This window comes from Podarcis cretensis (assembly GCF_951804945.1).
Source record: "Podarcis cretensis genome assembly, chromosome: 7".
Taxonomy (NCBI): Eukaryota; Metazoa; Chordata; class Lepidosauria; order Squamata; family Lacertidae; genus Podarcis; species Podarcis cretensis.
Window position 1 is genome coordinate 93,470,421 of NC_137176.1, and position 13,038 is coordinate 93,483,458.

At 51.1% G+C, this 13,038-nt stretch overlaps 2 protein-coding genes across 2 annotated transcripts in view; one reads left to right on the top strand and one right to left on the bottom strand.

The window, feature by feature from the left end:
* The window catches only part of FBXL6 (F-box and leucine rich repeat protein 6), a 173,768-nt gene that overhangs the window by 16,427 nt on the left and 144,303 nt on the right, over window positions 1-13,038 (bottom strand). The gene's annotated exons all lie outside the window — the stretch shown is intronic.
* The window catches only part of SLC52A2 (solute carrier family 52 member 2), a 36,618-nt gene that overhangs the window by 5,255 nt on the left and 18,325 nt on the right, over window positions 1-13,038 (top strand). Inside the window, exons 5-9 of the mRNA XM_079982795.1 lie at window positions 2,057-2,189; window positions 3,592-4,453; window positions 5,479-5,602; window positions 5,939-6,147; window positions 6,658-6,685. Of these exons, the coding sequence (XP_079838921.1) occupies window positions 2,060-2,189; window positions 3,592-4,453; window positions 5,479-5,602; window positions 5,939-6,147; window positions 6,658-6,685 (1,353 nt within the window). The 5' untranslated portion in view covers window positions 2,057-2,059. The remainder of the gene's footprint in view (window positions 1-2,056; window positions 2,190-3,591; window positions 4,454-5,478; window positions 5,603-5,938; window positions 6,148-6,657; window positions 6,686-13,038) is intronic.

Consider the following 13,038-nt stretch of genomic DNA (forward strand, 5'->3'; position numbering starts at 1 on the left):
TTGCTTGATTTATCTTGTGTGCAGAAACTTGGGAATCCTTCCTGCATGCAGCAAGCACCAGATTCAGCCCCCAGTTTTAAAATGGGTTGGAGAGGCAAGGAGGTGATGGCAAAGTCTCTCTGCCCGTTCTCAGCCCTGGTAGGGCTACTGCCAAACTGGATGTTCTCAGACTAGATAGGCCAAGGGTCTGGCTCTGCTTAAAAAGGCTTCCTCTCATCATCACCTGCGCATTGGGCCTCTGATTAAATAGATGTGCATTTCCCCCCACCCCCCTCTAGGGATGGCTAGTGTTGTCCCATAAAGTCTCCTGGCATTGCTTATGCTGCAAGATTCAGCCTTGCTTCAGATTTCCAGACTGGCTGTCTTCACTCAAGGTAAAAGCTGCGTTGCTCTTGACCTTCCATTCCTCTTGGTTCCAAAAGTCTGTTGTCCCCACAGAGCAGGCTCTCATGTGCTTCCTGACGCAGAGTGCCCTGCCAGGCATTTTGCAGGCCTCTGAGTATCCTGTGTGCAAGCAGGCAGGAGGGATTCACCCATTGCCATCCCTGCCCCATGCTGCTTTACTGCAGCGTAAAGCTGTGTGCTTGGAGGGAGGGAGGCGCTGCCCCAAGGAGCTTGCACCCTAAATCAGTGCTTCTCAAACTTGGGTCTCCGGCTGTTGTTGGACTACAACTCCCATCATGGCCAACCACTGGTCCTGCTAGTGAGGCATGATGGGAGTTGTAGTCCAACAACAGCCAGAGACCCAAGTTTGAGAAACGCTGCCTAAATCTTCCTTCTCCAGCCTGATGCCCTCCAAATGTTTTGGACTGCAGATCCCTCCAGCCCCAGCCAGCCTGGCTGAGGCTGCCAGATTTAGTCATTCCATTTATAACCAGAGCCAGTGTGCTGTAGTGGTTAAGAGCGGTGGACTCGTAATCTGGGGAACCGGGTTCGCGTCTCCACTCAAACACGAAGCTCACTGGGCTAGTCACTCTCTCTGCCTGGCCAGTGTGCTGTAGTGGTTAAGAGCGGTGGACTCGTAATCTGGGGAACCGGGTTCGCGTCTCTGCTCCTCCACATGCAGCTGCTGGGTGACCTTGGGCCAGTCACACTTCTCTGAAGCCTCTCAGCCCCACTCACCTCACAGAGTGATTGTTGTGGGGGAGGAAAGGAAAGGAGAATGTTAGCCGCTTTGAGACTCCTTTGGGTAGCAATAAAGCGGGATATCAAATCCAAACTCCTCTTCTTCTAACCTGCCCTTCAACCTCAGGTCTTGCAGGGCAGTACACAGCTGAATTACTTTCTTTTTGAAAACAAAAAAACTAAAGCTTAAAGTATGACACACGCGTAATGGATCTTGTGAACTGCCCTGAGACCTGCGGGTATGGGGTTGTATGCTAATATTATTATTATTAATAATAATAATAATACATCAGTCTTGCATTAGAAGAGAGCAGTTCTTCAGCTCAGCCTTCCCCAAATGCCAGGAAGGGAAGGTACGTCATTTGCTGTCTCCAAAAACAACAAGGCGGAAACGCTGCCCCTGGGGTTCCATGACCATGGAGGCCCTTCTCTGGGCTCTTAACTGCGAAACTGTATTGGTTGGTCACTGCTGCAGACCTGAAGGCATGAAGGCCGGCAGATAAGACGAAAGGCACTCCGTCCCAGCCTGCCATACAGGCCTTTAAACTCCAGCATCAACACCTTAAATTGGCCCTGGTAGCAAACAGCCAGTCACTGTAGATCCTTAAAGATCAGGGACACCTGTCAGCATCTTGGCTGCCACATCTTGCACTGCCTGCAGCTTCCGGGTCATCTTCCAGGGTGTGTTGCAGTCTTCTGGCCAAGAGGTTACCAGAACCTGCCCTCCTGTGGTGGTTCTGCTCCAATATATCCCTCTTGGGGTGGCTGCTCTAGTGTTGGCCAGTGAGGAGAGAACAGAAGGAGGGGAGGGACCAGCGAGGCCGAGATGGCATACAGGGGGTGCATATGGGCAGTTTGGATTCCTTTGCAGCCGAAGGTGAAGAGCCCACTGGCTCGTCTGTCCTCCCTCCCTCTCTCTCCCCAGGCAAAGAGGATGTCGGCCTCGCTGAGCAGCCGGGCCATTGCCTCCCACGTCCTCGTGGCCCTCTTTGGGATGGGCTCCTGGGTCTCCGTGAACTCCCTGTGGGTGGAGCTCCCCGTCGTGGTGAAACTGCTGCCAGAAGGTGAGGAGCAGGGGCTGGAGGCTGACTGGTCCCTCTGGCGGGAGGGAAGGAGCCTTGGCTGCAGCAGGAAGGAAGTGACTCCTGTGGGGAGGCAGGAAGGGGCGAGACGGATCAGCCAAGCTCTTGAGGGCCAGGACAGAGAAGGAGGGCCTGGAGGGGTGTGCCCGGATAATGCCACCTCTCTCCTGGCCTTGGGAGGGGCTTTGGTGTCCTGGCTGGGTAGACTCCACAGGCTGCAGCCCCTGCTGGGCTCTGGAAGCATATGGCAAGGCCCCACCCAGTTTGGCTGGACCTGGACGTGGACGTTCTAGGTGCCTCCCCTCCCCCTGTGGAAAAGTAGCCAGCTTCTCGCTTTGCACCTCACTTGCAGGCGCCATCTCACTTCTGTTGCCATGTTTCTGAGAAGTCCAGAGTGGGGGGCTGGCCCCTCTCCAAGGCTGCCTCCATGCAAGCCATAAGACTTGGGATGGGTTTCTCCTCTTAAAGACATGCAAACTGTGTGTGTGTGTGTGTGTGTGTGTGTAAGAGACAACACGAAAGCAGCTTATAAATCTATGCACGCCTGGAGAAAGTGGATAGAGAAAGGTTTTTCTCCCTTTTTCACGTAACGCTGTAACTCGTGGGCATTCCAAGGAAGCTGTCAGGGGTCCTGGTTTCCCTTTGGGGCACCTGACTGGCCTCTGTGAGAACAGGGGGCTGGTCTAGGTGGATCACTGACCGCATCCAGCAGGCTCTTGAAGAGCTCCAGGGAGACGCTTGGCTGCCTGGTCCTTGGGGAGCGAGTGCTGAGGCCGAGGGACTTCAGACGTCTCCCCGGTGGCGGCCCCTCCTTCCTTCATAGCTGCACCCGCTGAACCCAGGGATTGCAATGAAAGGAGACCGTTCTTTGCCGCCTTGCCTGGGGAAGGGAGGGGATTATGCTGCTTTCCTTTAGAAAACAAAACAAGGCAGGGAGGCTCCCTGTGATAAGCCCTTCTTTGTGAGAACTCCTTGTTCTGGGCAGAAGCTGCCCTGCCTGGCGTCTGTGTGGAGGCATCACGCTTGCTCCCTCATGGGGGACACAGGGCCTGGGAGACAAAGGAGGCCTTTCTTGCTCCCTTACTTTGCTCGACCCTTCGTGGCCGGGTCGGGGGACGTTCTGTAATTCCAGCAGAAAAGGAGAACGTTTCTCCACGTGTCGCTACAAATGTCCTGGCCTTGTGCTGCCTCCTTGAATGGCTGTGGTTGGGCTTCTGCAGAGTTCTAGCTGGGGGGGGGGGGAGGCAAGAAGTGTGTCAGTTGATGAATGACTGGAGAGCAAGAGTTCAGCTGCAGAGAGAGGATGCAATAGCCAGAGTCACCTTGTTTCTGAGCCGCCCAGAAAGCCCCTAATGGAGTTGCTTCTTCTTCTTCTTCTTCCCAGGCTGGAACTTGCCTGCCTACCTGACTGTCCTGATTGCCCTGGGCAACGTGGGCCCCGTGAGCGTGACCCTGGCTCACCACTTCGCCCCCGGGCGGCTGAAGGAGCGCTGGCTGATCCATGGGATCCAGCTCCTGGCCGTGGTGGTGGCCTTCTTCCTGGCCTTCTTCTGGGACCGCATCGTGGTGGTAGCCGGTGAGCCCCACAGCCTGGCCTTCCTGGTGCTGGCCTTCCTGCTGGCCCTGGTGTGCTGCACCTCCAACGTCTCCTTCCTGCCCTTCATGTACCAGTTTCCCCAGCTGTACATCCGCACCTTCTTCATTGGGCAGGGCCTCAGCGCCCTCCTCCCTTGCGTGCTGGCCCTGGGCCAGGGTGTGGGGCAGCTGGAGTGCCGCAATGGCACCAACGGCACCCAACCGCACTTTCTGGAGGAGAATTTCTCGGCCACCACCTACTTCTGGATGCTCCTGGCCCTGCTGGTCGTCTCCGCGCTGGCCTTTGGGGCCCTGGTGCTCTGGCACAGCCGCAGCGGCCCTGCGGAGGAGAAGAGCTCTTCCCAGGACAGCGTGAAGACAGAGGAGTCCTTCCCGCTGCAGTCCGAGAGCGTGCCCACCTCCAAGCACACCACAGAGGATGCTGCGGCCGGAGAGCCCACCAAGCAACCAGCTTCCGCCTTCTGGACGGCAAGAAACATTTACCTGCTGGTGCTGCTGGGGGTCTCCAACGCCCTGACCAATGGGGTCCTGCCTTCCGTGCAGAGCTACTCCTGCTTGCCTTACGGGAACATGGCCTATCACCTCTCCGTGGTGCTCAGCAACATTGCCAACCCTGTGGCCTGCTTCACCGCTATGTTCCTGCTGTGCAGGTGGGTGGGCAAAGGATGGGCTGGGGGCTCCCCTTGGGACGGGGGCCGCTGTTTCTCATCCCTTGTCTCATGGCACAAGCACAAACACCCTAGCTACATTTTAAGAGGTGCTGGTACATCGTGAACGAATTTACTGTAATGCAGTTTTTCTGGTCTTAGAAGATACAAGAGAGGTCCACTAGCCCATGCTCTTCTGAACCAAACAGCATGTCCCCTTCATCTCCTCTTCTGAGCAAATCCCTCTCCCTCTTGCCAGTGCTGCGGAAGGCAGCCTTGGCTTCTGCATGTACGGACGTTCCTTAGAGGAGGAGTCCTGCTTAGGCCCTTTGGGGCAGCTGGTGTGATAACCCTGAGCAGAACCCAGATGTTGTGGGGCGCTGATCAAGACATGGACCAATTATAACAACAGTCCCAACACAGTTTTCTGGTTCAAATGATCCCCTCTCTCTCTCTCTCTCTCTCTCTCTCTCACACACACACACACACACACACACACACACACCACTTCCTGCTAGAAGTTGCTTATCTGTATTATCTGGTCATCCTATACCGTGACTAGAGTTCTGCGTTGAGAAAAAGGCCCACAAGATTTCCCCACTTTGAGCTGTACCACCTCTGGGATGAGGAATGGCTTGGGGCTGTGATGGGGGGGCCTGCCCTGCAGTCCTGCTTCAAATGCCCACCTGCCCAAGGCTGTAGTTTGTCCCTGAAACGGGAGAATTGCTCCAAGTTAAAACTCTTAGAGCAACTTGCGAACACTGAAGGTTTCTGTAGGGCGATGCTGCCCCACTGGACCACAAGGAGGCAGCATGGGGCCAATGTTTCAGTGGGGAAAGGCTCTGGCGAGATTTCTCCTGACTGCAGGGGGAAATCTGGGGTGGGAGCGTGTGTCCCTTTCGCATGTTCACAAACGCCTGGAGACGCGGGGGGGGGGGGGGAGCGTAACTTGGTGCTTGAGTTCAAGCCGTCTTCTCTGCATCAGCTCCAGATCTCAAGGGCTTCCCTGCTTCTCTGCCTCTTGCCAGGTCGTCCCTGGGCCTGGGCATCATCTCTGCCGTGGGGTGTGTGTTTGGAGCCTATCTGATGGTGCTGGCGGCCCTCAGCCCCTGCCCTCCCCTGGTGGGCAGCCCTGCAGGAGTTGCTCTGGTGGTGAGTGTGGCTGTTGATCTCTGGGCACAGGGGGAGGCAGCGAGGATGCTGGTTCTTCCCCCAAGGAGGAGGAGCTGCTGCTGCTGCTGCTGTGGTTGCTGAGCCCTTCCTCTGGCCAGCAGCAGATCCTGCACGTTCTTCCACAGGCCCTTTTCCAAGTCAGGCTGCAGTGGCAGCAGCGTTGCCCCCAGGGCGAATCTCCCCCCATTCACCAAAACGAGGGTGAGCTCCGATCCCCAAGTCACAACAGCCTTTTAGTCCCCCTGCCTCCTCCGCCTTCGCCTCCCCAGCTGTCCAGGTGTTGCTGTTTCAGCTGATGGTTTCTTCTCTCGGCAGGTGATCTCCTGGATCCTCTTCATGGGCCTCTTCTCCTACCTGAAGGTGGTGATCGGCAGCTTGCTGCACGAGGCCGGCCACGCCGCCCTGGTCTGGTGTGGCGCCATTATCCAGGCAGGCTCTCTGCTGGGGGCGCTCGTCATGTTCCCCCTCGCCAGCATCTACAAGCTGTTCTCGAGTGGGCAGGACTGTGTGGACAACTGCAGGCCGTGACGGCCGGGGCCGGCGAGGAGGAGCAGCAGGAGGCCATGCTTCTGAGGAGCCACCCTCTGCCGCCTCTCTCCAGGGCTGTCAGCACTTGGAGGGGGGGAAAGACCTGGCTGCCCTTCTTGGCTCCCCTCCAGCGCTGCCAGTTGAACCATCTCATGCTCTGGCCCCCCGGGCAGAGGAGAGAAACTGAGGGGCAAAGCGCACAGACCCCCAGCCCACCTTGCTTGGTCGCAGCCTCTCTCTCCTCTGCTCTCCATGGGTTAGTTAGAGCTAATGGGTTAGTTAGGGGCAACAGGTAGCAGCTTCCTGTTTGGAGGGGCTGAGGAGGGAGGGGTGCTGCTGCAGACACAGAGGCCTTAACCACCATGCCTTAAGAACCAATCTCCCCCCCCCCCCCGGACCAAAGCACTTCACGCCCCTCCCCACACACACTGACTCTGCAGACCCCACTTGCCTCCTCCCTAGTGGTGATCCAGGCCCCTTTAACCTCTCGGAAATGGTTTCTTCAGAGGGGACAACTGGCTGCCATGGGGGGAGGTGAGCTGCATTGTGAAAGTGGGGAGAGGGAGGGTTACCCCCCTGTGACTCACGACTGCCTTCAGGGAGCAAGTGGGGGGAGTCAGGAATACTTCTGTTTTTTAAGATGGACTGACTAGAGTTCCATTGGCTTTTTAAAACGAAACGCCCACCCACCCCCTAATAGAAATAAATTAGGTAACCCGGACGTGTTTTACATACCTTGCATTCTGTGCAGAATCTGCACAATTGCTGTTGAGGTTTTACACTAAACCAGGGGTTGGGGGGGTGTTTGTAGTGGCAAAAGTGTTGGACCTGGGAGTTTGTCCCCACTCAGCCCTGAAGCTCTTACTGAGCAGCCTTGGAGTCAGTCCCTGCCTCTCAGCCTAGCCTACCTTCCAGGGTTGTTGTGAGGATAAAATGGGGAGAAGAATCCACACTACCTGGAGCTCCTTGGAAGAAAAGGGGCATAACTGTGATGAAGGAAGAGGAACAGCTAAGAAAGGTCTGGGACTCTTGGGGGGAAGCTGTAAGGTCCCAGGGTAGGGAACTAGAATTTGCCGAAAGTGGCCCACCCTCAGAATTATGGAGCCTCCCCTCAGGCATGTTTTATATAAGTCTCAGCTAGAGGAGCTGGTCTTTTTTCATACTTCCCTCTTACACTAGAGGGGCTAGAACAGGGCAGACCAACAGGGCAGGCCCTTGAGGCATTTTTTGTCCCCCGCCTGCAGCCTTTGTGCCGCCTCCTTCCCAAAGCCAGGCAAGTGAGGTGCTGGGCTCTGGGAAGGCGGCCTGAGGGCTCCAGCAGGGCCTGAGCGTCCTGCCGCCTCCTTCCCAAAGCCTAGTTAGCGCTTTCCCAGCTTTGGGAAGAGCTGGAAGCGGTGGGAAGGGTAAAAGCGCCTCCTTGGTAGCTATCATCTCATGAGAGGTCCAAGAATATGGCTGGACGCCTTGCGATAGCTGGGTGCAAAGCTGTTTAGAGCAGTATAAACCAGGGTCAGCACCTTGAATTGGGCTCTGTAGTGAATGAGCAGCCGGTGCAAACCTTTCAAGACCAATGCTCTATGCTCTTCTTGGAAGTAAGTCCCATTGCATTTGATGGGGCTTACTCCCAGGAAAGAGGGTTTAGGATTGCTGCCTTGAACTGTATTGGTCAGCTAGCGCTGCAACCCCAGAGTCGGCCGCGACTGGACCTAATGGTCAGGGGTCCCTTTACCTTTACCTTTTCAAGCCCTAGCCAGCCTGACAGTGGCTGTGGGGGGTCCTCCGTGGGGTTGCCCAGCATAGCAGTTTGGGAAGTTTACCTGGCTCAGAAAGCACCAGCAGCCAGTTTGTTAAATAGGACTTCTCAACCTGATGACGGTTTGCCAGTCCTTGGAAGATCTGCCCCAGCTTCTGGCCACAACTGAATGTGCTGGTTTGTTTATTTATTTATTTATTTCAACCGGACGCCCTTAAATGCAGGAAGGGCCCCCCCCCTCACTCCCTGCCAGTTCCTTTTCTGGGGTCCTTCTTGGGGTTCCCCCTCTGGCTGGATGGAAGCTGCTGCAGACGGGCCCCAGGCACACGCAGCCGCCAGTCTCTCTTAGGCATCCGTTAAACCTTCAGTTGCCAAGCCCTGGGCAGCACTGAACCTCGATTGTTCTTTCAAGGATCATCCAAATGGCTATCTTGTTGTAATTGATTGTTTCGTTCATTGTAAGCTGGCTTGAGTGGGGCTGGGGACCAAAGACAAGATATATTTTTACTCTTATTTTTTTGTATTTTATTTGCGATATTTTTAGGATGTTCTAAAGCACTTAGAGATTTTGGAAACCTGAAGCTTATATGTCTATTTTGTATGTGACGCATTTCTTTTACGGATGTAATTTTACTGTTTTTCTTACGCTGCACACTACTGGAATATATTTTTTCCTTAATGCTGATGGGGTAAAAACATTTGCAAAGCAAGTATAAATTGCCTAAATGAATAATACATTTTAAATGAATAAAATGAATCAGAGTCAGACTTCACCTACTGGGTTGTCTTTAATTCATCATGTCCCACATAAAATGGAGAATACACATCTCAGGGTAGATAGGTGGATCTGCAGCATTTGCCAAAAGCTGTATATTAACACATCTCTCTGGGGAGGGACTTACACAACTTGGGGGCTGCCACAGAGAAGGCCCTCTTAGGCAGCCACCACCCCGGACTTCTGTGGAAGCTGGAACTGTCAAGACTGTCGCGAAATTCCTCGCGGCGCTTTCAGCAGAAACGCTAAGAGTCCCAGGTTTTTCCCAGTGCAGTCTTTTAATGTGAGGTATATACAGGTATTTACAAAAGAGACAGTCCATACAGAGTACTTACAAACGAATACTCTCCACCACAGCACCACCACACCACAGCACAACCACCACAGCAACCACAAACCACTGTTAAACAGGCTTTCCTTTTTAAAACAGGTGATAGCCAATCACATTAATCACACTCCTGCTGAGTTACTCTGACTCAGCACTTCACAGAGTATTGCATCATCCTGTTGAAGCCTGCAGACTTATTCAGTATCCTGCAAATCCCAACACTCCTCCTTAAGTCAAAGGCTTGAGACCTAATAATTCTCTTAAGTCTCGAAATTTAGGAGCATCCAAACATTTTGTATACAAATCTGCCACATTACATTTTGTATTACAGTGCTGTACCTTTAACACATTTCTTTCCAAAGCATTTTTCACATTTCCGTATCTTATAGCTATGTGTTTACTTTTGCTCTTAAAGTTCTGTTGGTTGGCAAGCTGTTGTGCAGCCATGTTGTCACTTAGCACAGTGATTGGCATTTCAGAAGGTATTCCAAGTTCTTTTGTTAGACAAGCAAACCACTCTATTTGTGACACACATTCGCTTATGGCTGAGTACTCTGCTTCTCAAGTACTTGTGGCAACAAATGTTTGTTTCTGGGATTTCCACTGAACCAGGGCATTTCCAATATATATGGCATATCCAGTGGTAGACTTTCCATTTTCTCTGTCCCCCCAACTGGCATCAGCGTATACATACACTTGCTGATCATATCCTGTATCCAGCACCAGTTTGTAATCTTTTGTGCCTTTCAGATACCTTAGGATTCTTTTAAGTGCTACCCAATCTCTCTGAGCCGGGTCTGCACTTCTTTGGCTTAACATGTGCACTGCCAATGTTATGTCAGGTCTTGTCCAGCAACTTAAATATAACAGAGAACCCAACAGAGAATGAAACGCTGTTGCATTCTCACATTTTTGCCCTTCTGGTTCATTTTTGTACTGGGTAGTTATGGGAATGTCAACCTCATTCGCCCTCTCCATTCCATATGTCTTCAGTAACTTTTCAATTTTTTCCTTCTGACTCAGAGAGTAGACGCCCTCTTCATTTCTCTGAACCTCTACTCCTAAGTAATTCTGAATCTCTCCCAAATGCTTCAGTTTGTATTTGTTACCTAGGCTGTTTATAAACCAAGACACTTGCTTTTGCGCAGTTGTTATTAGACAGATATCGTCAACATACAGAAGTAAATAACAAACACTTCCTTGCACCATTGCTGAATATAAACAGGAATCAGCCAGGCTTTGTTTGAATCCCATCTTTTTCAAAGTTGTGTCTATGCATTCATGCCATAGACGTGCACTTTGGTGTAAATCATATAGTGCCCTTTGCAGTTTTTACACCATGCTGTCTTTTTCCAGCTCATAACCTGGTATTTGCTGTAAATACACCTCGGTGTCAATGTTGTTGTTGTTTAGTCGTTTAGTCGTGTCCGACTCTTCGTGACCCCATGGACCAGAGAACGCCAGGCACTCCTGTCCTCCACTGCCCCCCGCAGCTTGGTCAGACTCATGCTGGTAACCTCGAAAACACTATCCAACCATCTCGTCCTCTGTCGCCCCCTTCTCCTTGTGCCCTCCATCTTTCCCAACATCAGGGTCTTCTCCAGGGAGTCTTCTCTTCTCATGAGGTGGCCAAAGTACTGGAGCCTCAGCTTCACAATCTGTCCTTCCAGTGAGCACTCAGGGCTGATTTCCTTCAGAATGGAGAGGTTTGATCTTCTTGCAGTCCATGGGACTCTCAAGAGTCTCCTCCAGCACCATAATTCAAAAGCATCAATTCTTCGGCGATCAGCCTTCTTTATGGTCCAGCTCTCACTTCCATACATCACTACTGGGAAAACCATAGCTTTAACTATACGGACCTTTGTTGGCAAGGTGATGTCTCTACTTCTCAAGATGCTGTCTAGGCCTGTCATTGCCCTTCTCCCAAGAAGCAGGCGTCTTTTAATTTCGTGGCTGCTGTCACCATCTGCAGTGATCATGGAGCCCAAGGAAGTCAAATATCTCACTGCCTCCATTTCTTCCCCTTCTATTTGCCAGGAGGTGATGGGACCAGTAGCCATGATCTTCGTTTTTTTGATGTTGAGCTTCAGACCATATTTTGCACTCTCCTCTTTCACCCTCAATAAAAGGTTCTTTAATTCCTCCTCACTTTCTGCCATCAAGGTTGTGTCATCTGCATATCTGAGGTTGTTGATATTTCTTCCGGCAATCTTAATTCCGGCTAGGGATTCATCCAGCCCAGCCTTTCGCATGATGAATTCTGCATATAAGTTAAATAAGCAGGGAGACAAAATGCAGCCTTGTCGTACTCCTTTCCCAATTTTGAACCAGTCAGTTGTTCCATATCCAGTTCTAACTGTAGCTTCTTGTCCCACATAGAGATTTCTCAGGAGACAGATGAGGTGATCAGGCACTCCCATTTCTTTAAGAACTTGCCATAGTTTGCCATGGTCGACACAGTCAAAGGCTTTTGCATAGTCAATGAAGCAGAAGTAAATGTCTTTCTGGAACTCTCTAGCTTTCTCCATAATCCAGCGCATGTTTGCAATTTGGTCTCTGGTTCCTCTGCCTCTTCTAAATCCAGCTTGCACTTCTGGGAGTTCTCGGTCCACATACTGCTTGAGCCTTCCTTGTAGAATTTTAAGCATAACCTTGCTAGCGTGAGAAATTAGTGCAATTGTGCGATAGTTGGAGCATTCTTTGGCACTGCCCTTCTTTGGGATTGGGATGTAGACTGATCTTCTCCAATCTTCTGGCCACTGCTGAGTTTTCCAAACTTGCTGGCATATTGAGTGTAGCACCTTAACAGCATCATCTTTTAAAATTTTAAATAGTTCAGCTGGAATACCATCACTTCCACTGGCCTTGTTATTTGCAGTGCTTTCTAAGGCCCATTTGACTTCACTCTCCAGGATGTCTGGCTCAAGGTCAGCAACCACACTACCTGGGGTATATGAGACATCCATTTCTTTCTGGTATAATTCCTCTGTGTATTCTTGCCACCTCTTCTTGATGTCTTCTGCTTCTGTTAGGTCCTTTCCACTTTTGTCCTTTATTATGGAAATCTTTGTACGAAATGTTCCTTTCATATCTCCAATTTTCTTGAACAGATCTCTGGTTCTTCCCATTCTATTGCTTTCCTCTATTTCTTTGCATTGCTTGTTTAAGAAGGTCTTCTTGTCTCTCCTTGCTATTCTTTGGAAATCTGCATTCAATTTCCTGTATGTTTCACGATCTCCCTTGCATTTTGCTTGCCTTCTCTCCCCCGCTATTTGTAAGGCCTCATTGGACAGCCACTTTGCTTTCTTGCATTTCCTTTTCATTGGGATGGTTTTCGTTGCTGCCTCCTGTATAATGTTACGAGCCTCCATCCATAGTTCTTCAGGCACTCTGTCCACCAAATCTAAATCCTTAAACCTGTTCCTCACTTCCACTGTGTATTCATAAGGGATTTGACTTAGATTGTATCTTACCGGCCCAGTGGTTTTTCCTACTTTCTTCAGTTTAAGCTTGAATTTTGCTATAAGAAGCTGATGATCTGAGCCACAGTCAGCTCCAGGTCTTGTTTTTGCTGACTGTATAGAGCTTCTCCATCTTTGGCTGCAGAGAATATAATCAATCTGATTTCGATGCTGCCCATCTGGTGATGTCCATGTGTAGAGTCGTCTCTTGTGTTGTTGGAAAAGCATGTTTGTGATGACCAGCTTGTTCTCTTAACAGAACTCTATTAGCCTTTGCCCTGCTTCGTTTTGATCTCCAAGGCCAAACTTGCCAGTTGTTCCTTTTATCTCTTGACTCCCTACTTTAGCATTCCAATCCCCTATAATGAGAAGAACATCCTTCTTTGGTGTCACTTCTATAAGGTGTTGTAAGTCTTCATAGAATTGGTCAATTTCAGTTTCTTCAGCACCAGTAGTTGGTGCATAAACTTGGATTACTGTGATGTTAAAAGGTCTGCCTTGGATTCGTATCGAGATCATTCTATCATTTTTGAGATTGCATCCCAGTACAGCTTTTGCCACTCTTTTGTT